Source organism: Apus apus, chromosome Z (assembly GCF_020740795.1).
Source record: "Apus apus isolate bApuApu2 chromosome Z, bApuApu2.pri.cur, whole genome shotgun sequence".
NCBI lineage: Eukaryota > Metazoa > Chordata > Aves > Apodiformes > Apodidae > Apus > Apus apus.
The window spans coordinates 52,737,977-52,762,277 of NC_067312.1; the positions used below are offsets into that span (position 1 = coordinate 52,737,977).

The 24,301-nt window shown below is 40.7% G+C and overlaps 1 protein-coding gene across 2 annotated transcripts in view; it reads left to right on the forward strand.

Moving 5' to 3' along the window:
- Positions 1–24,301, forward strand: part of CPLX1 (complexin 1) — a 108,085-nt gene that overhangs the window by 49,513 nt on the left and 34,271 nt on the right. For both annotated transcript variants that reach the window (XR_007891870.1, XM_051643387.1), the window contains exon 3: positions 15,422–15,597. Coding sequence is in view for 1 of the 2 variants with exons in the window: in XM_051643387.1 (XP_051499347.1) it covers positions 15,422–15,597 (176 nt within the window). In the remaining variant the exon portion in view is untranslated. The remainder of the gene's footprint in view (positions 1–15,421; positions 15,598–24,301) is intronic.

A 24,301-nucleotide genomic window follows, 5' to 3' on the forward strand; every position in this document is an offset into this window, starting at 1 on the left:
AAAATAGAACAAACACAGCTTCTACAATCAAGACTGTAAGATGACTTGCAAAATGTCTTTGATCCCTTGGTGTATAACAGCACTATGGGGCTTTTGTCTCCTGAAGTAAATTACTATAAAATTCTGAAAGAAAATTTTCCTTCCTTCTGAGATCTGCACATTCTAGAATGACTGTGCAGTTCTCACTATAAATAGAGAAGGAATAAGATACCACAATATGAAAAAGGCACCAAGAACAAAGCTGTTCACACTTTTGTCTTCTGTTGTCCATGTGTGGGTTCTCTTCTGAGTGATGCAGAATCAGGATTTTATATGATTCAGGGTTATGCAGCCTGGCTATGTTATACAAGACAGTGTTATGTGGCCTGGTCTTGATGAAAGGCCCACAGAACTTGATGGCAGGTTGGGCTGCCATTGTGCCCTCTCATCCTGATGGCCTTGCCTTGGGGTATTTCAGTGAGTCCTTTGATGTTCTGCCTTGCAGGAGGGAAATCGTTCCTTGTTCTTGCTTTCAGGTGAGGTAAATGTTTGTATTTAGTTATAAATTAAAGTTATTTTGCATATAGCATTAGTGCTGCAGTATTTCCATTACATTTCTTGTGTTGTTTGGACAGGTAATGACTATCTTTGGTATTGGGTTAGTGTGTGGTCAAGTTCTGGGTGTGCTTCAGGTGACTATATGGGTCTTGTTCACTCAAGCTACTTGCATGACTTTTGCTTTGAAAAAGAGGACAACTTCACCTTGGCATCCTCAGAACAGCCTACAGTAGAAGCTTCAGCAGTGTCAGCTGGAGTGTCCTTAAATTTGTCAGATAAAACCTACCTTAGTAACTGTCTTACTATTGACTGTTTCTGTATATATATATATACATACATAGAAAGACCAGCCTTTGTTTTTAGGGTGTTTCCTATTGGGGTCTGCAGGACCCAAGATCCACAAGTGCTGGCATGAAAGCCCACCCAAGGTAGGAACATGTGCAACGGAAATGTGACATTTGTTGGCTTGGGAGTAGAAGGTGTTTCTTGTTATTTCCACATTTTTTAAGGAAATTAACTTAACTTAGTATGTTCTTAGTCCTGAGAGATCGTGTTTTGGATGTCAGAGCAGATTTACTGCTCGCAGCTGGTCAAGAAATGTGGCAATTTTTTGTTGTTGTTGTTGATGCATTTAAGGGCCTGAGTTGCAGACTGTGCAACTGACAGAAAATGTGTTAACATTTGTGCAAGCAGAACTTGATTGTATGCAATAAACTGAGGTTTACATGCATCCAGTTTCACTATTAGTCCATTCTAAAGAATATTTTTCTCTCTCTGGTGTAGTGCCATCCCACTGATAGCACTGTGACTGCCACAAAGCACCATGGCAACAGTGTATTGCTATTCTGCTGCTACCAAGCATCCACATTTCTTTAAATATATTACGAAAATATATTAAAGTCCATTAATTATTTCTAAGGAGTTCCTACCTTTTCTGGTAGGTCAGTAGTTTCAGCAGATAGGGTATATTACAGCTGCTTAAACATCTTTTGCTGCCATGAAGAGGTTTGCAATAGATATCTCATCAGAACTCACCTGCATGGGAAAGGCTCCTACTGTTCATTGTAGATTTGACTCAGTCCCTTTAAACTTTACTTTGGGAGGATGCTGTATTTCAGTGATGGTTCATGGCCAGTCTGAGGGCCACTATGTAGCATCACTGATTTCCTGCCAATAGGCTCTTACAGGGGTCTCCTTGAAGGAGACATGCCTTGCTGGGGCAGGGCAACAGTTTGCAGTCTCCCATGCAGTCACTAAGGAAGCAACTGAAGCCATAACATCTTGCTAACATGTCTGGTCTTCTGGTTTTGTTTAGGTCTGTTTTTTTTTTAAATAATAAAAAAAATTGTTTCCTTCCTTTAATGCTATTAAACAGATCCATCTAATTTGGCCCTAGCATAATGTTTCGAAGCTAACTAGTATAATCTGAGTATCTCAGAACACAGAAGTCCACACAGGAAACAGAAGTTTAATGCCCCTCCATAGCAGCAGAGATGACCCACCAGAGGGAGGAGTCATGTTGTTTTGACTTCTGTGATCTCACTGCTCTGTCTAGATAGGTTTGAGACTGCTGCCCGTTGCAAAATACTATGTATATGTACTAAACATGTCACGAAAGTTACTGTTTTATGGTGTTTTTCCAGTCTCTGTTAGATTTTCTTTAAAACAACAGCGAGATTCCAGTCAGCAGGATTATCTGACAGCCTGATATTATCAAGGCTTCCTGGATAGGCTCATCATCCATGTCAGTCAGAAACCATGGGAAAGACTGTCATTTTCCAAGGCAACAGAGAAAATCTGGTATCTGTCATCAGAGTGAATTTAGGCAATCTATTACAGCACCAGAGATTTGCACACTTAGTAATGTTTTCTGATTCAGCTGTTCTTTGTGTGCCAAACTGAATAATTTCTCATAAGCAAGGAAATGGCATTTAAACCGTTGTAACTCCTAGGCAAATAAAATTGCGGCAAGGAGATCTGCTTTCAAGTTCTTTTTCTTATTGAAACTACAAGCTGCTTATGACTTATGCCAGGATGCTGCAGTGCAGGTGGACTCAAGAACAAGGTGCTTGGGTCCTTTTCCACCAGGAGATATCCAGCCAGTAAGTCCAGAGGAGAATTCCCCTCCTAAAGTAGATGCTTCCAGCTGGCCAGAAGAATCTCATTCCAAGCTGTGTTACTATCTGGAGTAGATCTCCATGGACTAGGAAAGAAACCTGGACAGCAGGCTTGTTATGTCAGGGCTAGTAGAGATTATATATAGCTGCACCCTAGCTGGGTCACAGGAGTGAGGAGGACAAGACAAGCATTTGCTAGGGATTACAAATCAGAGAAGGAACAGAAGCTACTGCATTTATGGTATACAGGAAGTTGTCCCTGCTTTTTTGATTGTGGCGTTGCATGGAGTGTCCCCCTGAGCATGGGACTGCAGCCTTCCAGGTGTAGTTAGAGATCTGGTTCAAGAATTCCTGCCTCCAGAGAGTTAACCATATAGACAGGGAACCAGGACACATTGCCTCTGCTCACACTGAGTTTTGTGCTTGAATTGTCAGATGTTCCTTTCTAAGACAAAGTTGGAGTTGCAAGGGTGCTACTTAAACACATGTGCACTGTAGTAAAGCTTTTTGTAACAACACTGGTATATAAATTACATGTGAAATACTGAAAAAAACCCTCTATTCTTGGAGCTGGTTTTCTGTTCTAGTCTTCCATGGGGCCTGCTTAGGTAAGTGCACCACTTTTCCAGACAATCTATTTGCAATCAATAGGAGTATTACTATTACTAGTGACTGAATAGTAGTCATCCTTTCCTAAAGGCCTGTGTGTCTACAAAGACAAAGGTAGAATTGTGATTTGAGTGTTGCAGGGTGGTGCACTCAGATGAAAAAGAAACTCTTCTGCAGAATATGAGATGTGTGAATGTGTAGAGCTAAGATTTTTTTAACCTTTCAAAACCAAAGTACCGCAGATTCCATCATGACACCTCTAGTAGCCTTAGGTTTCTTCTGCAAGACCTTACCCCCAGCTCAGAGGCAGATGATAACCTTCCCACAGGTTCTGTCTTCCCATATTTGTGTTGTCCATTTGTCTCAAATATCTCACAATCTACCACCATCTTGTGACTGACATGAAATTATGTCACATTATGATATTAATAGCTGTTTGGCATATAGCACACTTATGTACCAGAAAATAATTGTTCATGCTGCCTTGTAGGCTTCAGAGAGATGACAGAGCAAAAAGAGAAAGAATGAAGGTCTGTAAGGGAGTATAAACTATTTCAACTAGTAAGTGTGCTTATTTTTTACAGCAGAGGAGGTTTGCAAGCTAGTGAACCAACTTAAGTGAACATTTCACTGCTCAGAGATATTAAATATAGTAAATCAAGTATGCACAGCACAATATGAAGTTAGAAGAACACTTACTCAGATGCATGCAAATGTGATACCGCTAACAAGCCATCAACAGTGTTTGACATCTTTCACAAATTGATTATAAAATGCAGTAGCTGCTTCACCCTGGGAAAAGCCCTATTGGATCATATTGAATAACAGATACATATTGGACTAGTGACTGTTTCTAGTTCATCATGAAATGGAAATTGTGATTGGCAATGTGAAAAACGACAAGCAAAACCAATAGCAAACCACACGAATGTGTCAGGTCCTGCAACTGGGTCATAACAACTCCATGCAATGCTACAGTCCTGGGGAAGAGTGGCTGAGAAGCTGTCATCTGGAAAAGGACCTGGGGGTGTTGGTCAGAAGCTGGCTGAACATGAGCCAGAAGTGTGCCCAGGTGGCCAAGAGACCAACAGCATCCTGGCCTGCATCAGGAACAGTGTGGCCAGCAGGACTAGGGAAGTGATTGTCCCTCTGTACTCAGTACCAGTGAGCCTGCACTTTGTGTACTGTGTTCAGTTCTAGGCACTGCCCTACAAAACATTATTGAGGTGCTGGAGTGTGTCAAGAGAAAGGCAGCAAAGCTGGTGAAGGGTCTGCAGATCAAGTCTTAGGAGGAGTGGCTGAAGGAATGGGGTTATTGCTGTCCACATCTACCTAAAAGGAGGTTGTGGCAAAGTGGTTGTCTCTCTCTTCGCACAATTAACAAATGATAAGACAAAAGGAATTGGCCTCAAGCTGCACCAGGGGAGGTTTAGATTGGAAATTAGGAAAAACTTCTTCACTCAAGGGATTGTCAGGAACTGGAAGAGGCTGTGTAGTGCTAGACTAACAGCTGGACTTGAAGATCTTAAAGGTCTTTTTCAATCAAAACAGTTCTATGAGAAAAAGGAAGAGAGCTCTGTATGTCCAGGATAGTGTCACTATGGGTCTGAGATCAGATCAGGTGAATGTCACCTTGGAATTACTTCTTCACATAGGCTACATGGGCAACTTTATTGTTCTAGTTAAAGCAGTATAAAAAGGACTTAGCACCACTGCAAAAGAGTAAATCATATAGAAACTGAAAAGTTCACTTAAATATGTGAACCGCTAGTTGTAAGATACAAAGATAAAATAGAAGAGGCACTTACAATATCCCTTTTTTTGCACAAATGCACAAGTACCATTGAGGTAACATGTTGGTTTTTGTGTAAGTACTTTACTCCTCTACTCAGCTAGAGAGAAACTGTCTCTATGCAGAGATGGAGACTTCACAGAGGAAAAAACTTACAGACTTAAGATTTTAGCCAAAGATATTACACTGATTGGCCTGGAAGGGTCTTGATCCAAAAATATTGTTTTCTTTTGTCTGAAAAAAGAGACTCTCCAGCAGCTTGTAAAGTAGGAAAATAATAATATTGTGTTAACATGGCTGTCTACCTTGTCTGTTTTGGGGCTTCAGTACCCATGTTCAGAGCAAAATGTTGCTTTTGCACATGTTATAATCTTCTGCTAGCTCAGAAAAATGTGGGAAAAATTAATTCCTGGAAAGTTTTATCAGCCTCCATATGGATTTGTACCAAGTTTGAAAAAGGTCCTTCGACATTAGCCTTTAAAATCTGCCTTGGGAGGTGTAAGGGAAAAGAAACATTACTGTGGTGATGAGAAGAGGCATTTGTCTCTAAATAATAGAGTTCCAGATATCTCCAAATATCCTTAAATATTTCAAATTCCTTTACACAGAGTTTGCTCAGCTTGCCAGTTTGTTTCCCATCAAGAAGACCTCTGAGACCTTGTTTGTCCAGGTGGATACAGAGGAAAAGGGAGAAAGACTAAAGTAAAATACCAGAGGTGGAGAAAGCGGAGTCTGGGGAGGTAGAATGGCTGAAAACAAAGTGTCCAGGGACATTAAAATAAAGGCTTCCCTGTCGAAACATGGACAGTCAGAGTAAATGCCTGCTTGTTCAGGACCCTTTTCTGAAGAAGGCGCAAGGAATGGCAAGGCTCAGAGAGTTTTTTTGACATTACACGATGAACACAGACCAAGGTGGAGAAAAAAATCCCAGGATCTGGAAAAAGGAAAGCTGGACAAGTGATATTGTGCTAATGTCTTGATCTTCCAAATGCTTACTTGGAGTCTTGCCACAGTTCTGAATTTGTGAGTAACTTCTCGCTGCTATACCTGTCTGTCTTGGTACCTGTCACATTGGATGGGTCTCAGTGAATCCTTTTTTTTCCATGTGCTGGGTATCCTCCAATGTATTTCCTGGTTAGCTGATGGTGGGGAATATTTTAGATCCCAACATGAGCACTCAGAGAACAGGAAGGACTGAGTCAGTTGATTCCACTAGACTGAGAAGGGGGAGTTACTACAGATGCTGAGGAAATAACTAGCAGACCAACAACCTGGAAAATGGAGATGTAGAAAAGATGAAAACACTGAATGCAGACCAAGTCTGAATTGCAGTGTGGTGAGCTGTTGACCACAACCTTATTCACTGTTTTGCTTTCAACTCTACAGTCTTTTGATAGCAGGTCAAAGAGCTGTCAGGAACAGCTCAAGGCTGATCCTTGGGGCCAGGGGTAGACCAGACTGGTGTCTTGCATTCTCATTTATTTGGAACATAGTCTAATCACTTTGTCTGGGGTGAAAAGTAAATAAATAAATAAATCCATACCATCCTGTGAAGCTTTTTCTCAGTAGTGTTCTTTCATAAACAAAGTAAACTGAAGCTCCTTTTTTATTCCTTCCTTATGCCCATTTATATTCTGTCACTACCTGACTTGCATGGTACCAATGATCCATAACTCACCATTTCATTAATTCCAATTAATTCACTAGGATGCTTCCAATATTATTTTTCTGTGATATATCAGAAAAATTAACACTGAAATTGATAGGCATCTCACTGACCTGATGTTGTGGTTAATCCCAGACAGCAACCAAGCCCCTCCACAGCCACTCTCTCACTCCCCACTGGTGGGGTGGGGCAACTGGAAGAGTAAAGGTGAGAAAACTCACGGGTGGAGAGTAAGACACTTTAATAGGTAAAGCAAAATCCATGTGCACAAGCAAATCAAACTAAGGAATTAATTCACCGCTTCCCATTGACAAGCAGGTGTTCAGCCACCTCCAGAAGAGCAGGGCTCCTTAACGATTGACAGTAAGTAATAAAAAGGCAAATGCCATGACTCTGTATGTCTTCCCCCAGCTTTATATGCTGAGCTTGGTGTCATATGGTCTGGAATATCCCTTAGGTCAGTTGGGGTCAGCTGTCCCAGCTGTGACCTCTCCCAGCTCATTGTGTACCCCCAGCTGCTCACTGGTGGAGTGTGGAGCAAAAAAGACCTTGATGCTGTGTGAGCACAGCCCGGCAGTGTTGAAAATGTCTCTGCCTTATCCACACTGTTTTCAGCACAAATCCAAAGCAAAGCCCCATACTAACTACTCAGAAGAAAACAAACTCTATCCCAGCCAAAACCTACACACCTGGAAATAAGCCTAAAACCACAGGTTGGCTCAGGGAGCAGAAATGCATATAAACACACCCTGTCTCAAGCTGTGTAAGACACTTGTTCTGAGTGCATCTGGAAAAGTAAATGGAGAAGTAGGTTGATGTCTGATTTGAGCTTTGAAGTTCATTAAGAATTTCTTTATTTATTACAATGTTCACGATCCTTTTCAGAGATCTTCTCTGTACCAAAAAGTCCAGAAAATGACATTTTCAGAGATATTATTATTTCTCAGGTGAGCTCCTTAGTATCAGTGAACTTGGTATCAGTTCTTTGTTTATGAAAGAGGAATCACTAATACATTTCAGTAGGTGTATTAGTTATAGTTAATTAATGAAATGTGGTATCTCCTCTGGAGCTATTCAGTACTAATGTATAAATATAATACTTTGTTCATGCAGGTACCCCTTTAGAATGTCATGTGATACCCTCCTAAAAGGCTGTTACCTTTTTATCGAAACTTTAACAGAAGGAAGTCAGGTGTTTTTTTCAGCTGAAAGTATTAACGTGCCATTTTAAAATAAGTAATTATATATATTTTTGTAATATAATAATATAATATATAAAATAGAATAATGAAATAATAATAGTTTATTATAAACAAATATATTTTTCAATAAATATATGTATATATGTGTGTGTGTGTATATATATTTTAATTTTTTTTAATGGGAAAATAGCAGTCTTGTGGCTAATAAAACTGCAGAAGGAAAGGACCCTGCAGCTTTATCTCCCAGTTGAAGGAACCAGAGGCAGATAGTGGAGGCATCTTTTTTCTTTTCACTGAGGAAATATGCAGATATTTGCAGGAAACAGCTTTCTACAGCAAGCATGGAGCTGTACTCTTTTGTTTCCAAAACATTCCTAAAAATGTAGTTTTGTTCTGCTCCTAAATGGATTAATAGCAGAGGTCAAACTACTTTTTGTACTTGAAAAGAGCAAGAGGTTAACATGGACATAGGCACCAAAGTCTTTCCTGGCTATTGTCTTATGGTACTGATCAGAGTAAGATTATTGCTTCCAAAGCTGGTGTGTTGGCCTGGATGTCTGAGTCAGGCCCTTCTCAGCCCTTCCCTGTTTTTGTCCATGAGGCAGAAAGACCAGGCACACAACCAGACTGCCCCAGTAGTGTGGAAAAGTCAAAGGCTTAAGTCTCACCAACTGACATTAAGTACTGGTCCTTTGTGGATAAGTTGTTTCGATCTCATTCTTGACAAGAAAAAATCCATCCACACAATTAGGGGTACTGGAACCACCCATAGTCTGAACACAGTGATTTTGGATTACATAGTTTATAACCTTTTTGCTCATGTCACGTCCAATAACTTTTCTTGAAACGGGCATCATTTGTTGGAAGCTGGCTAAAAAAAACCAAGAAATCAGGACCTGCCTTATGTTGACCAGAGTGAAACTGACATCTAGATTCTTTGGTACTTTACAGATGGGGAGACTGAAGAAAGGAGATGCAACATGGTATGTCTGAAAAACTCACAATATACCTGTTGTAAGCCTTGGAAGAGAGCCCAGAAGAGAGTGCAGGAAACTGGGTAGAGACCCTAAATAGCTTAGTTCACTAATTTTTTCCCGTTCTCATTTTCAAAGAGGAGTGAGACAAAAACCTATGGAAAAGTTCAAGTCACATTGAACCCATCTTGTAATGTCAAAAACCCTCAGAGTGAAATACAAAAATGATATCGAGTCCATTGTTGACTGCTCTTTATTCCTTTATGCTTGGCTCATCTGGTTGCTAAAAGTCCCAAGGCCATTGTTTTGTTTTCACCCGGGACTAAATGGGAAAATTGAATTCCTGCTGGGTTTATACAAAGTTGCAGGAGTTATTTGTGTAGCAGATAATGAGCTATGAGTAGTAAGTTTGGGGCTGTTTTGTTTTTGGAAGTCAGAAGAACTCATGAATCATTCAGTTAATTTTTCAAGGCATTACAGAATGGAAATGTCTTGCAGTAGCACTGAATAAATACAAACAACTTCTAGAGATCAGTGGGTTAGGTCTGGCTATAGAATACATACTCCTTATTTTCTGTTTCACTTGAGACTGAGCTAGCTTCTGTGTAAAAGGGCTGTTTAGTGATCATTCCTCTGTCACTTTGTCTTTGCTGCAAGGGAGGCTGGTGATATGCTGCAGACAGCTCTTTCTTCTCTGAGGGTGAAAGAAAGTGCATAAAATGGAATTGCTTTCCAAACATAGCAAGTTTGGGAGCCTGCTGTTTCTTGTCTATATTTTATGCTAGAGAGAAATTGCACTCATTCCCCACTCCCCATTCTGCTCCTGTAGACCATATTTTTGAGTTTTTACTCTGTCTCCAACTCAAATGCATATATAAATCTGTATCTCAGCATGGTATTTAGCTGACTGTTTACTAGATCGGAATAGGTGGAGATGAATCCTGCTGTGTAAAATACATAGGCTGATGCATCTACATGAGGTATTGACATGGCAAATAAGTATCTGAACTCACCAAAGGTGGGAGCATGCTTCACCTGAAGCTTGATGCAACTTTGGACTCGGTTTGTTGGGCTGTGATTCAAGCTTTGTAGGAAATCTCACTCTCAACAGAGGCAACAGAAGGTCACAGTGGGCTTCCATGTACTGTAATGGGAAGTCAGACACCCAGCACACATGAATACACTTCTGAGCAGAAACCTGAACCTAGCCATCCCTGTTGGGAACTGGATTTCAACCTGGTGGTGAGAATTGCTGTCTCAGCCATTCTAATTCGTTCAGGTGCAATAAGCAGATAAAATGACACGGCTGGAGGAATATAAATGGGTTGGAAAATATAGTGCCATATTTTGAGAGAAGGGGGAACAGAGTTTCAGTTTGTATTTTGTCTAGAAGAATCTCACCTACTGCTGTGTGTTTGGCTACAACAGGAGAAGAAGCTTATGACACAGCAGCCAGAGGGAATAATTTGAAGGGATCTCTGTAACATCTAAGGGATTTGCACAAAAGCACTTTGACAAGATCTGATTCCTTTAGATATTATTCAATTTAGAGGGAAAAATTGTGTGTGAAATTACTTTGCCTAGTGAAGTCTCAATAGAAATGCCAGCCTAGCCTTTCCTGACAAATACTTAAGCATCTCAACTTCTGGACAGTGTAAGGAGTCCCATAATGATTGCTATAAGGCTGTTTTCTTAATGGCAACTTTGCCTTTTTCCTGAGCCTTAAAATGGGGAAAGTACTTTCTGTATACTAGACATAAGCTTTGCATTAAGGCCTTAATGAAAAAGATGTTTCTCCAGTGGCATCAATAAAACATTCTTAGTTCTGGTTCTGAAGTGATGCTGTAAAAATGAGTGACCCATTCCTCCTCCAGGACAGTTCTCTGTGATTAGTTCCAGGTGATTGGATGATGCAACATAAAAATCATGCTGTGAGTTAGAAACTCTGAGACATCAGTTTTCCTGTCTGTTTGATCTAAATATTGAACCACAAAGGGTACTACCAAAAAGGTACCTGCAAAATTTCCTCATGTCATGCCTATTTCAGGTAAACCTCTCACTTCATCCTCTGTCACCTGTGATTGAGGGAGAAAACTTCTGCAACATCCTCTGAGATGCACACAAATATGCAGCCCTCTTGAAAGATGGGTATGGGGTGCTATTTGTCTGCAATATGGAAAGAGATTTGTGCAAAAGAAATTCTGATTTCACTTAATTACCTCACCTGAAGCAATGGTGAGTGCAAATTTGCATCATCCTTTGCTTAATTAAGAATGCCCAAGGTGTTCCTATGTTTTCTCTGTAAGTTGTCCTTAAAAATCCTTCTTTCATTCCATATAGCTTTTACAGCAAATAGGTTTGCATGTGAATATTTAGGATACCTATATTTATTTATTTTTTAACAAGTAACAAATTGAGCAGTGCTGCTGCAAGTTGGATCTGTGAGTTTATGTTTTCTGTGTGAAAGCTGGATTGGTGTCAGTGAGCTGTTGAAAGGTTAGGCCACAGGAGGTGGTTCTCCTGTTACAGAAGACAGGCAGTTTAAGAACTGACTTCACCTCTGTTCAGATGCAAGTTCTGTTTCGGTACATGTTTTTTACTCTATTCACCACAGTCTCTTTCAGTTGCCATTTAAACCACTTACTTGTGAGGTCTCACAGAGTCACAGAATATCTGAGGTTTGCAGGGATCCACAGCAGTGGTCTAGTCCAATCACATTCTCAAACAGTGACCTACAGCAGGTTGCACAGGGCTATGGCCTATGAAGTTTGTATTTCTCCACAGATAGAGGCTCATCAGCCTCTTTCAGCAAATCCTTTTTTTTTTTCTTACGTTTAAATGGGATTCTCTGTATTTCAGTTTGTACACAGTATCTCTTTTCCTGTCTCTGAGAAGAGTCTGACTCCCTCTTCTTCACTCCCTTTCATCAGTATTTATGCACACTACTGAGACTGTCCTGAACCTTCTCTTCTCTAGGCTGTCTCAGCTTCTCCTTGTGTGACAGATCCTTGAGTCTTCTAATCAACTACATGGCCCTTTTCTGTCTCACTCCAGTAACTCCATATCTCTCTTATATCTGGGGGTCCAGAAGTGGTCACATCACTCCAAATCTGGTCTCACCAAGTCTGAGTAGAAGAGAAAGATCCCATCCTTCAGCCTGCTGGCAGCATTCCTCTTAATGCAGTCCAGGAGGCTGTTGACCTTCTTTGCTGCAAGGATGCAGGGTCTAACTATTAGTTTGGAATGCCTGCCATACCACTCATCTTCTAAAAAAACCACTCAGAGATACCTTCCCTCATGGAATTTTTTTAACCTTCATGGGCAGGGCATTTGATTATAGTCAGAAAGGTGACCATTTGCACATCTTGTCCTGGAGCTTTAGCTGTTTCTGTGTGCTTCCTGTGGCCTTGCCTAGAGGTGTTGGGAGTAATGTTGAGTGAAGCTACTTACTGATTAGTGATTATTTTGGCATTCTCTGACTTCTCTTCTGTCAAGGTAGATGTTATGGTTTAGATGTAAAAGAAGACAAAAAAACCTAGGTTTATCACATGAACAGGTTCAGTCAAGTGTGTCCTTCCCCTCTGTTTCCTTGGAAGATTCAAAAGCAGGCTTGTCAACAGAAATTCTGCTAATTTCTGCTGCTTTTACCTGTAACTGCAGCATCTCATTTGTATGCAAATGAATTGTCTGGAGCCTCCACTGATGACCTGCTAAAACCAGATGATATTATCCAGGGAATGTTAACAACAAAGCCTAAAGTATAAGATGAAGAACAAATGAGACAGAAAGAAAAAAGAAAAAAAAAGCTTTTCTGTACCAAAAAGTAACACAAGAGATCAGAGTGAAAATGTAGTGTAAAATTTGCCTTCTCATTATACATTTCCTTCCCATTGTCATCAGCGATGACTGATGACACAGTGCAGCATTCTGTATATCCAGAAGGTGACTTTGAAATCGGGGTGAATTAAAATAGCCTGTGAAGATTCTGAAACTATATTTTTATTCTTGTAGGTGTTCCGTGTGTTGAACAGCTGCAAAATTGAATGCCTAAATTATTCAAAATCTTACTCTTATCTAAGAGATAGAAGAAAAAAGAAGTCTGCAATTTCATTCCTTACATGATGAGCTCAGCTGAGATTATAACTTAATGGTAGCCTCGAAATAGTGCCTAAAGGGCAAAAATAATCTCTTTCTGCTGCTGAATTCTGCTTCATAAGTAACTAGAGTATTACTCCATCTGGGTAGCTCTAAGTGGAGAGAAGTTAAAAGACATAACCTTGATAATCTTGATCATCAGTGGAAATAGTTGTTGAGAGGAATAAAAAAAGATGTTACTGGCATTGATCATCAGTGATTTATGCACTGTAAAGCTGCTTAGGAAGGTCTCTGCAATAAGGATGTGTGACCCAACTAGTCTGCATTGCCGTTGCACTTGCTATGAAATCCTAGCTTGCTTGCAATTTCATTTAGCCCTTCTTGCACCCCAGGAAGGCAATAATCACATGGTCTGAGTAAGTTTTCTCAAAAATGGAAATTTTTGTGTATTTATCTGACCCTGCAGAGGATGCAAAATGATAGTAGAGGATGGCTGGCAGTAGCTAGGGACCATTAATATTCCAGATGGGGTTTGTTTGGGGATGCTGGGTGTCTTCCTCTTTGTATCCACAGGTTTTCTAACAGAATGGAAGTGCCAAGAGGCTTGTGGTTACCTAACTGAACGGGAGTGAGTCATGTTTATTGTTAGTGTTTTCCACCTAGCAAAAATAATCTGTAACAACCAGATCTCATCAGGCTTAAATTGTTCAGTTTCCCCATGCTTCTCTATGAGATATATAGAGGGCTCATTTCTCTATCACATTTTGGGGATTGGAAGGTTACTTTTGATTCAGGGATGCTTACAAGATAGGGCTCTGGGGAAACATGTGACCCAGAAAAGAAGTGTGGAGGGGACAAGCCACAGGATCTGCTCACCTTTCAACAAATTACTTGGTGGTTGTTAGAAGCAGTAGTTAATCCAATACCTATCATATCTGGGACAATTCAGGAGGAATCATTCTGACAGGTTACAGATTTTTCTCCCTATAGGAACCAAGCTTCCACCATTGCCATCCTGAGAAATAGAGGAAAGCAAGTACAAACTCAGTTCTCTGTCCCCATTGAGACACTGATGAGGTAATTTGTAAGGGAGGGGGGTAAGGGGTTGGGAAAACCTCTTCCCTTCACTTAACCTCTTATAATGCCAACAAACAATTATTTGGAAGGACTTTTACAGTGTCTCCTTCCAACTTAAGCCTTTGAAAATGCCAGATAACTTTGTCTTTCGCAAGGCAAGAGATGTTAAATGTGTATGCATGTATGTACATGTGGGTGTGTTACAAGAAGACTGTATCAGACTAACTCAGTGAAGTCCTAGTCAGCAAGGAACCAAACTGGTGTTATCCTGATGCAGGAGGAACTAAGGACAGTAAGCAACTGTCTACAGAGTTCTTTCAGGGTGAAGGTACCTTTTTTTAGTGAACTATGGAGTGTGTTTTCCTTCTTCATGCAAAGTCCAACACAACTCCCAAGGGATATGTCTTCACCATGTAATCATGCTTGATCATGCTGCAGCCCTCCAGTGGCCTGATGATGAAGTACCACAGTCAGTGCCCTGTCCCTTTCCCCAGCCCCTGCCTTCCTCTCCAGCTGGATGATTATCAGTCATTTGCCAATAAAAGTGCCTCTGAAATACAGAATAATTGGCCTTTATGCAGCCCTGTGGGGACAGAGGGATGTACGAGAAGCCTCCCCATTTGCATATCTTTTCAAGGGGTTTGCACAATAACAAAGATCGGGCTCAGGAGCACACAAGGTCTGAAAATCTGAGACAAAGGTGCATACAAGTGTAGAAAGAAGACCAGGCAGAGCCAGGATCCCACCTATGTCCTAAGCATTAGAGGCACAGTAGATAAGAGAGATGCAGAGATGCTGCTTCTTCCTGATCCATGGTAGGAACCTAGATATCTTCAATTCCAAATGTTTGCTAATGCACTGTGCTCCTGCCTGCCATGGGATGTGTAATTTCTGCCAACAATTAAGACTATGGTAATTTACTCCCACAATTGATAGTTCATATTCCTTTCCTAGCTCTGATTTAATTTCTTTCTGGATGTTCCATTAAAGACCCTCCAAAATAAATCTTCAGTCACTTGACTGGGCTGATGGAGTGAGAACATTGTGTGAATCACACCTTGCCCCCTTCAGGACTGCAAACCAATTGTGTTGCTATCCCGCAAGTCTACGGACGTAGTCTGTTCCTCTCACTGCTGTGCTTCTACCAGTGGCAGGTAACCCAGCTGGTCAGGCTGAGTACTTTGCCCACCTCCTGCCTCTGTGAGGATGTGCCTTCTCCTCAGTGGACGGAGATTCCTTTCCAGGTGCAGAGGGAGTGGAAGGAGTTCCTGAGTGTGGGAAAGGAGAGAGCTGGCATCATCATGGCTTTCCCATTTTCTTACAGGGATGATTTTCTCTTGTGCTTTCTTTAGGGGCTACCAAAGACATGGGGAAGATGCTGGGTGGGGATGAAGAGAAAGACCCAGATGCTGCTAAGAAAGAAGAGGAACGACAGGAGGCTCTCCGGCAAGAAGAGGAAGAGAGGAAAGCCAAATATGCCAAGATGGAGGCTGAAAGAGAAGTTATGAGACAAGGGATTCGAGACAAGGTAAGGATCTGGCTTTCAGCACACACTTGGCAATTCATAATGCTTAGAGGAGAACTACTGTTTTCAGCTGATTTGTGGCCAGTTCCCTGAGCACTGGGGTAGAGCCAGGCAATTACTTTGCCACACTGAACTTTCTAATCTTGTGCACTGTCCCCTGACCTGTGTCCCTGTTTAAAAACCCCTCCCACCCTGAAAAGCCCTGCAAAGTTGAAATAGTGAAGATGAAGGAAGAAAAATACCATTTTTTCTGATGATTTGTTAAATGCTCACATTATTTTAAATGTAAGAGGCTGCTCTGATCCTGTGTGGGTGCTTTCCAAGCTTACATTTGTGGTTTGTGAAAAGGGTCATAATTTGATGTGTTTCAGAGAGATACAGTCCAAGTATCTTCTGTATTGCTTCCAAGGCTTTTTTTGTGTTGACAGTTCAAATAGTTGACATTTCAAATGACAAATCTACTCTACTTTGATATGCAGGCTTCCACTTCTAACAGGTAATTAATCTGAAAGGAAGAGAGTTTCATCTGAGGGACTTAACTATTGGGAAGCACTCTCTTCTAGTTAAGTTGATGCTTGTATGACAGGATTTGGTGTGAGAAGGAAACAAATAATTGTGAGGATTCAAAATGAGATTGAGAACAAGTCTACAAAACAAACCTTTACTAGATAGATAGATAGATAGATGTGTGGAAGGAGAAGATCATTTTGCTGTCTCACCCTCAAGACTGGGCCAAAATTGCCTCTTTAGCATATTTTTGCTGTATTGGGAGAGGCCCTGGAGCTCAAGCAACTTGGAAAGAAATGTGAGTAATGGTTGGAGGAGGGGTTTCTGATGATGAAGGACTGTGTATTGACTTACATCACATGCAAAAGAGCAACATAAAATACCTGTCGTGATCAATATAAGAGATGTTCCCTGTGCAGTGCCTATTTCTGCACAGGTTACAGTGCCCTAAGAACATGTCTGGGAGGGGGCGTCAAAGTCTCATGACAGAGCTGAGAGTGGCCGTGCATAGATAAAACTGTCTGCAACTTAGCTGAACTTCTGACTCAATCCTTGTGATTCAGGAAGGAAGCAAGGAAAAGGATTAATTGTTCTGTCGCATAGTGCAAATTGTAAAGGGGCATAAAGAGTTGTTCTCAAAATAAATAAATAAATTTGGGCTAATGCTGCTATCAAAAGATGGTACTCACAGGGAATTGTCTGTCTGAGGCACTGCAAGAGAAAATTATTCATATAGTCATTTAAAAGAGGGTACGAGTTAACAGACAGACAGATTCAGAATGCCTACCTGGTCAAAATTTCTTGTTTTTATAATGTACTTAATTAATAGAGAGGTAGTGCATATACATTAATATAAACATACCAACTTGTGCAGTGTATATTTAATGTATGTTTATGGGTGAAACTGTTTCTAAGCAATGACACAGGTCTCCATTAGACATAAGGGGAAGAAAAAAAGTAATTAATTTCTGAGTTGCAGACAGGTAGACTAATGCCCTGTTTTCACTATTGCTGCCTCTTCTGCTAGAACACTGAAGTGTTCCCAGAGGTAGATGGTTTCATTTTTCTTGTTGGGCAAACTCCTGCAAAAATATTTTTTAAATCTGATGTGCCCTCTGTTACAAATCTGATGTAATCTAGACTAGAATTCACATGTTCCTGAGTAGGTTGCCTACAGCCTGAGCTTGGATGAAACACCCAGCCAACAGGAATTTCCCTGGGATACTGTCAGCCATCTAGACTTTGCAGCGTTAGGCTGCGGTGGTGAAGTCTCTTGGAAATGGATTGTCTCCTGAGCAATATGATAAAGGCTTGGCTCTGCAGGAAGAGTAATCAGGGATACTTGAAGGAATGTTATTAGGCTTCAGTCAGAGCTCTGGAGTGTGGCTTTTTCTAACAATGTGGTGAGTTATCTTTGAGATAAGCAACATGAAGTTCTGCTTTTGGGGGTGCACTGAGCTTGTGAAAAAGCAGGAGCTCAGTTCCTTCTGGTTTTCTTTCTCCTGGGGATAATCCCAGGTAGCATGCTTTTGAAAGATAAAGCTGTTTTCTGCAGAATCAGAAAATATGTAGAAAGGAGATGTATATTTATTTTAATTAAGTTTGACAGTTCTATGAAAGCGAGAGATTACATTGTCCTGACAAAGAGATGGATTTGATGATACAGAAGACTCTATCTCCAGGTATTGTGAATTTGGTGTCTGGAAATGAGAAACAAACATTGAAATAATAGAAAAAAAGGGCTGGATTAATTTCTCTTTGTTTATTTAGAAGTTACCTTAGTATCTTTGCTCCATTCCAGTAAAAGCAGAAATGTAGAGAAGGAGAAATCTGAAACAGATATCCTGTGTGCCATGCATACATAAATAACTTGTTGTTATCAGGTGTGAATCAAATCCAAGTTTTAAGTATTAAAGGTCTCGCCAGTGATATTTGCTCATTTTGCACATGAAAGAGTGAGAAATGAGCATTCCAGCTGAGTGAATGAGTAGGAACAGATTACCTATACAAAACACAGGTTTGACAGTGTGTGTCCTGGGTCATGGACACACAGTCACAAAGTTACTCCCTTAGTGCATCTGTAGGATGTCAGGGAAACAACCTGGGAACCATGGCTTCATCAGGTAATTCTGTAGGCTCTAGGTGAGGCCTACAGAAAGGACAAGCTCATCATGTTTGTTGTTTTGCACTTTTTGCCTTGGCTCTCCAACAAGTGTAATGAATACACTCTTTAGGGCTTCAGAAAACATGGGAGCTATGGCAGAACTTGAAAGGAATGATGACAGATACCACAGACATGTTCCCACATGTGCTAACTCCAGGTTTTAAATCCAATCCGTTAAACTGAGATATATATGCCCTCAGCCCAGCATGGCTGCTCCTAGTAAGATTTCCAAGAGGACAAACTACAGGCTTTGTCTCACTAGCAGACAAGAGTAGAGTTAATTGCGGAGCATGTACTAGGGCTCTCTTAGGCCTGGGTTCTACTGTAGTGGTGGAAATAATTAATTATGCAAATAAGTAATTATGGATTGTTACATGAAGAAAGTAACTAACTCTCACTGAAGATGCAGGTATAGAACATAAAAAGGTCATATGCTTAGAGAAGGCAGTATTCTACCCTACAGCACTGGAAACAAGATGGCTGCTCTAGCATGAAAAGCTGGTAGTACTTGGTGTTATCAAGGTAGCAGGGATATTAGCTATCCAAAGCCTCACCACTGGGACACTGGCAACAGACTCTGACCTACCAGGCACAGTGGCACTGAGGCTCTCAGCAGTTTTGTATGTGCTGGTCAGACATGACACTCTCCCCAGAGGCAGCTGTGGTAGGTCCCAGGACATAGGTGAGGAAGTAGTGCTGAGATCAAGCCCAGATCAAATCACAAAGCAAGCTGCACACATACACCTCGGGGCAGAAGGAAGCTGCAATACACCTGAGGTACATTCTTTACATTCTTTCAACCCATTTTCAGTATCAGATGCTGGACTTTAATATTGACTAGGAGCTGGCAGACAACTGGTGGCCCAGTTATTTCAAAATGTCATGTCCAAATGTCATCCTTTAAAATTCACTTCCAAATGAAAATGCTGGATATTTTTTTATGCAAAAGTATTTGGTTGCTGCAAAATTCATTATAGTAATGAGGATTCCTTTCCTCCAAATTGAGCATGAAAACTGCATGAGAAGTATGGAAAGGTGGCAAATAGAGAACTCAAATGCTGGGAGGACTGAAGTTGTCTCTACAATTGTAATTTACCTTGTTTGGTGTTGTGTAAAGATTGTGACAGGGTGCTTAAATACATGGTCATATGTTTAAGCTTCTCTCTCATTGCACAAGATTAGATCAATTGTGTGGGTTTTTTTTAATAAGCAGTTTATACTCTCTGCTGAGCCCTACAATGTGTGTTCTGAAGCTCATTTAATATGTAGTGTCCAAATTCTGATAGCAATATAATTAATTTCCTCATTTGAGGATTTAGTTCTTTGTTATTATTATTAGGCTTTCACAAATATAGTTGAGGACTATCCCAGTCATGTTTCTTCAAAGGTTTATCTCGGTAAGCAAAGTACAAAAGTGGAAGGGTCATTATTCCGTGATTCTGTGATTAAAGCCTTGGTGGCAGAAGAATGTTTGTATCTTGTTGGATCAGCAAGCCTCTATGGCACAGGAAGAAATACTCAAGTGTTTCTTGTCCCTTTGCTGGCAATAGGAAAATTATAGAGTCTGGGACTGGATGCTTGTTCCTGGAGGCAGCATATCACACAGCAGGAGAATGTGTAGTCCTTGTTCTGTCTCTGGATGTATGCCATTAATTCTTCACATTTTTCTTATTGGGCTATTAAATGCTCTTAGTGGTTACTCAGTAAGATACTCTGCAGTATTTAGAATTGTCCATATCCCAGGATACCCAAAAAACCTCTTCAGTTCTTTGTAGATATTTAAGACATGTAATTTTCAGGTTTCCATTATTTAAGGCAGGTGATACTGGATTTTAAATGTAGAAAAGTGAGAACATTTGGGTTACTAGGAATGAGAGAAGTCCTATGTTAGAATCTTTGTTTTCTGAAGTGGGAAAGTGTTTTCATAATGCTGCTCCTTTCCTTCCTCTTCCCTCCCCTTTATTTCTCTTCTCTCCTTTCCTCCCCTTTCTTCCCTCTCCCCCTCTCTTCTTTCCCTTTTTTCTTTCCCTTCTCTTCTCTTTTTGCACTAAATCACTTCAACAAAAAGACAATCAGGTTTTATAGCTGCAATCCTAGATTCTTCTGTGAGATAATAAATATGCAACACCATGTACTCATTTACTTCTAATATTTCATTTGTATATTTCCATATGCAGCTGCTGTGTAACTGTGAAAATCCTGTGTTAGGGAAGGAAAAATACCAGAATGTGAATTGGCTCTGTTCTCCAGCAAAATCAGACCTTTGAAACTAAACTCCAAGCTCAGGAGCACAAACTTACCTTTGGTAAAACTTTGCTGCTTTTGGTAAATCTTTGCCTGTCTGAGACAGCTCCACAATGTTAGCTTGTTAGCTAAACTCTTTGGTCTTAGTACATCTATGGGGTGTTTCATTCTTCACTAGCTTCAGATGTAGAAATTGCCAACGGCTTTAAAAATTCCTTTACAAAGGAATGAAATTTCACTACCTGAAAAAGCAATTTTAAGAGAAAGAAATATGTAAGTACATTTTCCTTGTATTCTTTGCATGTCAAAAGGTGAAGAATCTCAAACAAATAAAATATTTTCCTCAGCAATGAATCATGTTCTGTAATTCAAGCTGTAAGATTCTTATCTCAATGAACACAGACATTTTGTCTGATCTCTTCCCTTTTAAATCTTTTATATTAAACCAGCGGTGTGAATTTTTATCCAGTACTTGTGATCTTATGAAACTGGGGCTGATCTTCAGTCTGTGAGCCTTAAAATAGATTTCCAGAGATGTTTATGAGAAGTGGTATCATTAACTTGTCTCTTCTGCTTTTACATAGGCCTTTGATAATTCAGGATAAAAAAAAACAAACAAAGGAAGAAAGGAATTCTTTGCTTAGTTTCATTCGGTGCGTATATAGTCTTTGTGCTATAGACCAAAAAGTGTTGACAGCTGTGTCACAGGCCATCTGCCTAGGAGAAAGCAATAGGCCTTGCTATATGGCACCCCCAGTGTGATGCTTTGCCAGACAGGGATTACATTGTGCCTTCCAAGAAGTGGGCTCTGAGGTAGGTGGGAACAGTAATAATGCCAGTAATGATTACAACTGAGAAGAATTGTACTCTTTGCAGCAATTAAATCACAGGCTGTTCTGGGTGAAGAAGGCTGCAAGGACAGTCTCCTGTGGTGTTTACTGTGCTTTGGACACATTTGATTAATTGGTTATTGAGGACAGTGGAAGCTGGCATAAGCCCAAGCGGAGTCAGAAGAAGGAAAGGACATCTGCATGGTGATTGAAGAGCACCATAATCCCTCAGATAATTTTCATATTGGTACTTGGAGGTATCCAAGGGGCTAAAGTGATTTCACCTGCACCACACTTCTGACCTCCTGCCAGAACCTGTCCCCAGCCAGCTGTATGCAAAGGTGTCCTGACTGGCTTGTGTTGCCTCTGAGACAGATTAATAAGTTTCCGTATCAGTTTTCTCCACAGAATGGAGTACAGATCTTTAGGTTCAAACTTGTTTCTGGACTACAGCCCTTTGCAATTTTACTAAATCACTCACTTCTCTAACACTTTCAACCTTTGGAAATTCCAGCTAGGTTTCATTTTCCGCTTTGCATCTCCAAAAAAATCCCTTTGTCTGCAAGGCAGCTACTCTCTCTTGTGAAATAGTGGGCAAACTGGTCTTCTCTGGTAAGAGAAAGCACAACTAGAGAGCCAAGGGTTAAGAAAGCTATCTGGATTTTCCCAAATTCAACTGTCTCTCTTGAAAATTGAGAGAAAGAATGGTGCTTACCAGATGTGGTTTTCAGCACAGAACAGGGATTTATGTAGCTACTGAGGACCTGCAAGGCCATTATTCAACACGGTTGTCTTTTGAGTGATCTTAGGGAAACTTTTCCTACCTGATCCCTGTAGTTTCATCTTTATATTCCCATGGAAGTCCCTGGACATGTAACATGTCTTGGTCTCTGTGAATCCAGCAACCAACACATACAGAATTCTTTGGGATGTCTCAAAGAAAGTGCATGTACCAGGCCTTATCTCTTGGCATTAAACTAACAGAGCTTCCCTGATGGGAAAAGCTGAGTGGATTCATTTCTGCACTGTAGCTTTATGCCATTTTTAAAATTCAGAAAAGGGAGGCACCATTAGCAAACCATTGGAGCTTGGAAGCAAACTGACATGTTTTTATCTGCTTCCATAATAGTTTGAGGTTCAATTACTTAGCAGAACTCAGCAGGTTCAGTTTCCAGCTGCCGATTCCCCCACTAATACCTTTTGGGTCTCATTAGTCAGCTTCTTTGTGCAGCTCTACCTTGCTCTGACTTCCTTTCTATGTTTCACGCTAATCCAAATCTACACCAGCAGATGTCACTTTGGATACTTGCTAATGAGATCCCACTGGGTGATGCCTCTAGAGTTTCTGAAATGTCTCTGAAATGCAGCCTTTTTTTCTGTTATGCACTGACTAGATTGTCTTCTAGAGTCATTCGCCTGAAATCCTCACTTAAACTTCTGTCTCAGCTGAGCATGTTGGCAAAACTTATGCACATTACTGGCATGATGCTGAGCAGATTCACCCACTCAGGACTGGGTGAAAAATAATCTGAAGCAGGAGACCTACAGTGATTAATGCTGTAGTTTAGCCAGGAAGGCCATCTGAATGGTGTATCAAGCCTTCCTGGCTATGACTTATTGAAACTCCAAGCATTTGGCTCACTTAATTGGAAAGACAAGAAATATGGACCCCTTTGTTTCAAGTACCATTGCAGCAGAGCACCAGTGTCTGAACAGCCAGATATTACTTCTCTGCTGGACATGCTGTTCTGCCACCTCACAATCTAATCTACCCTTCTGGCCTTCATACCAGGGTGCCCCATTACCAGAAGATCTGTTTGGTAACTAATAGCCAATGATTTTAATTGACTTTTTTTTTAATTAATTCAGCTTGGCCCTCCCTCACCCTATCAGTTATTTTTTTTATGTTATCACCCAGAGAACAAGAAAAGTGGGAAGACAATAACTATTTGTAGTTTATTGTCTGATCACACGGTACAGCTTCCCTCTCTTGTACCTTCTTTATTCCTGGTTGAACTGCTCTTTTAGGAGCTTTCCTTTTTTTCAGAGCCAGAATAGACTGAACACATTGCAGAGAAAGAATGTGTAATCTATGAAGCACTACTTTTTTCCTACAGAGCATCATTACTATAGGGAGACAGTATACCCTGCTATTTTGTGTTATTGACTTTATGTGCATGTACACACAGAGGAATTTATATAGAGTTTGAATAGATTTTTTTTTAATCAGAAAGGGTTGGGTTTTTTGCATATAGGAGAAGATGAATGCAAAGGGAATATCTGCATCATGGGTAAAACCTTACTTCATTCCAGTTTCAGTGGCATTCTGCATTCAGTCTTCACCATGTCTTGCCCACAGCTTGAGGAAGTCCTTTGTCACCGTTTGAATCAGGTTTGACAACAACACTCTCGATCCCCCCCCCCTCCCACCCAGGTAGGGAAGGAGAGAGAGAAAAAGAGAGAGACTTGCCTGGATTGAAAACTAAACTACACAGCTTTAATTAAACACTAATGAATGATATAAGAAAATATATATATATACAATTACATACAAATATGTTCAGATATGAGCAAAAGCCTCTAGCCACAAAGTCACCTCACGCACAGTTGGTCTTGCGTAGTCTTCAATGTATCCCATGAGGGAGAATGTATGGGCATGTGCTGCTGGTACAGTCTGTGCAAACCTCCGGAATATTTGTGTGTCACACTGTGATGGCTTTCTCAAGAGTGGGTGTTCTGCTCTGGCGCCATTCCATGTCACCCTTGTGGGGGTATCTCTCTTTCACAGCTGAAGGAAGTTGGTCCCACAGGGTGGTAGTTGCCATCTTACTACTAAGTGCTCTGTCAATACCAGCATCTCTGGCCAAGCATCCCAACTGCTTGGCTTCTCTCTCATCCATGTTGTAGGTTTCAGCACCACTATCAAAGCATCGAAGAAGCCAAGGAAGAATTCCCTCACCAT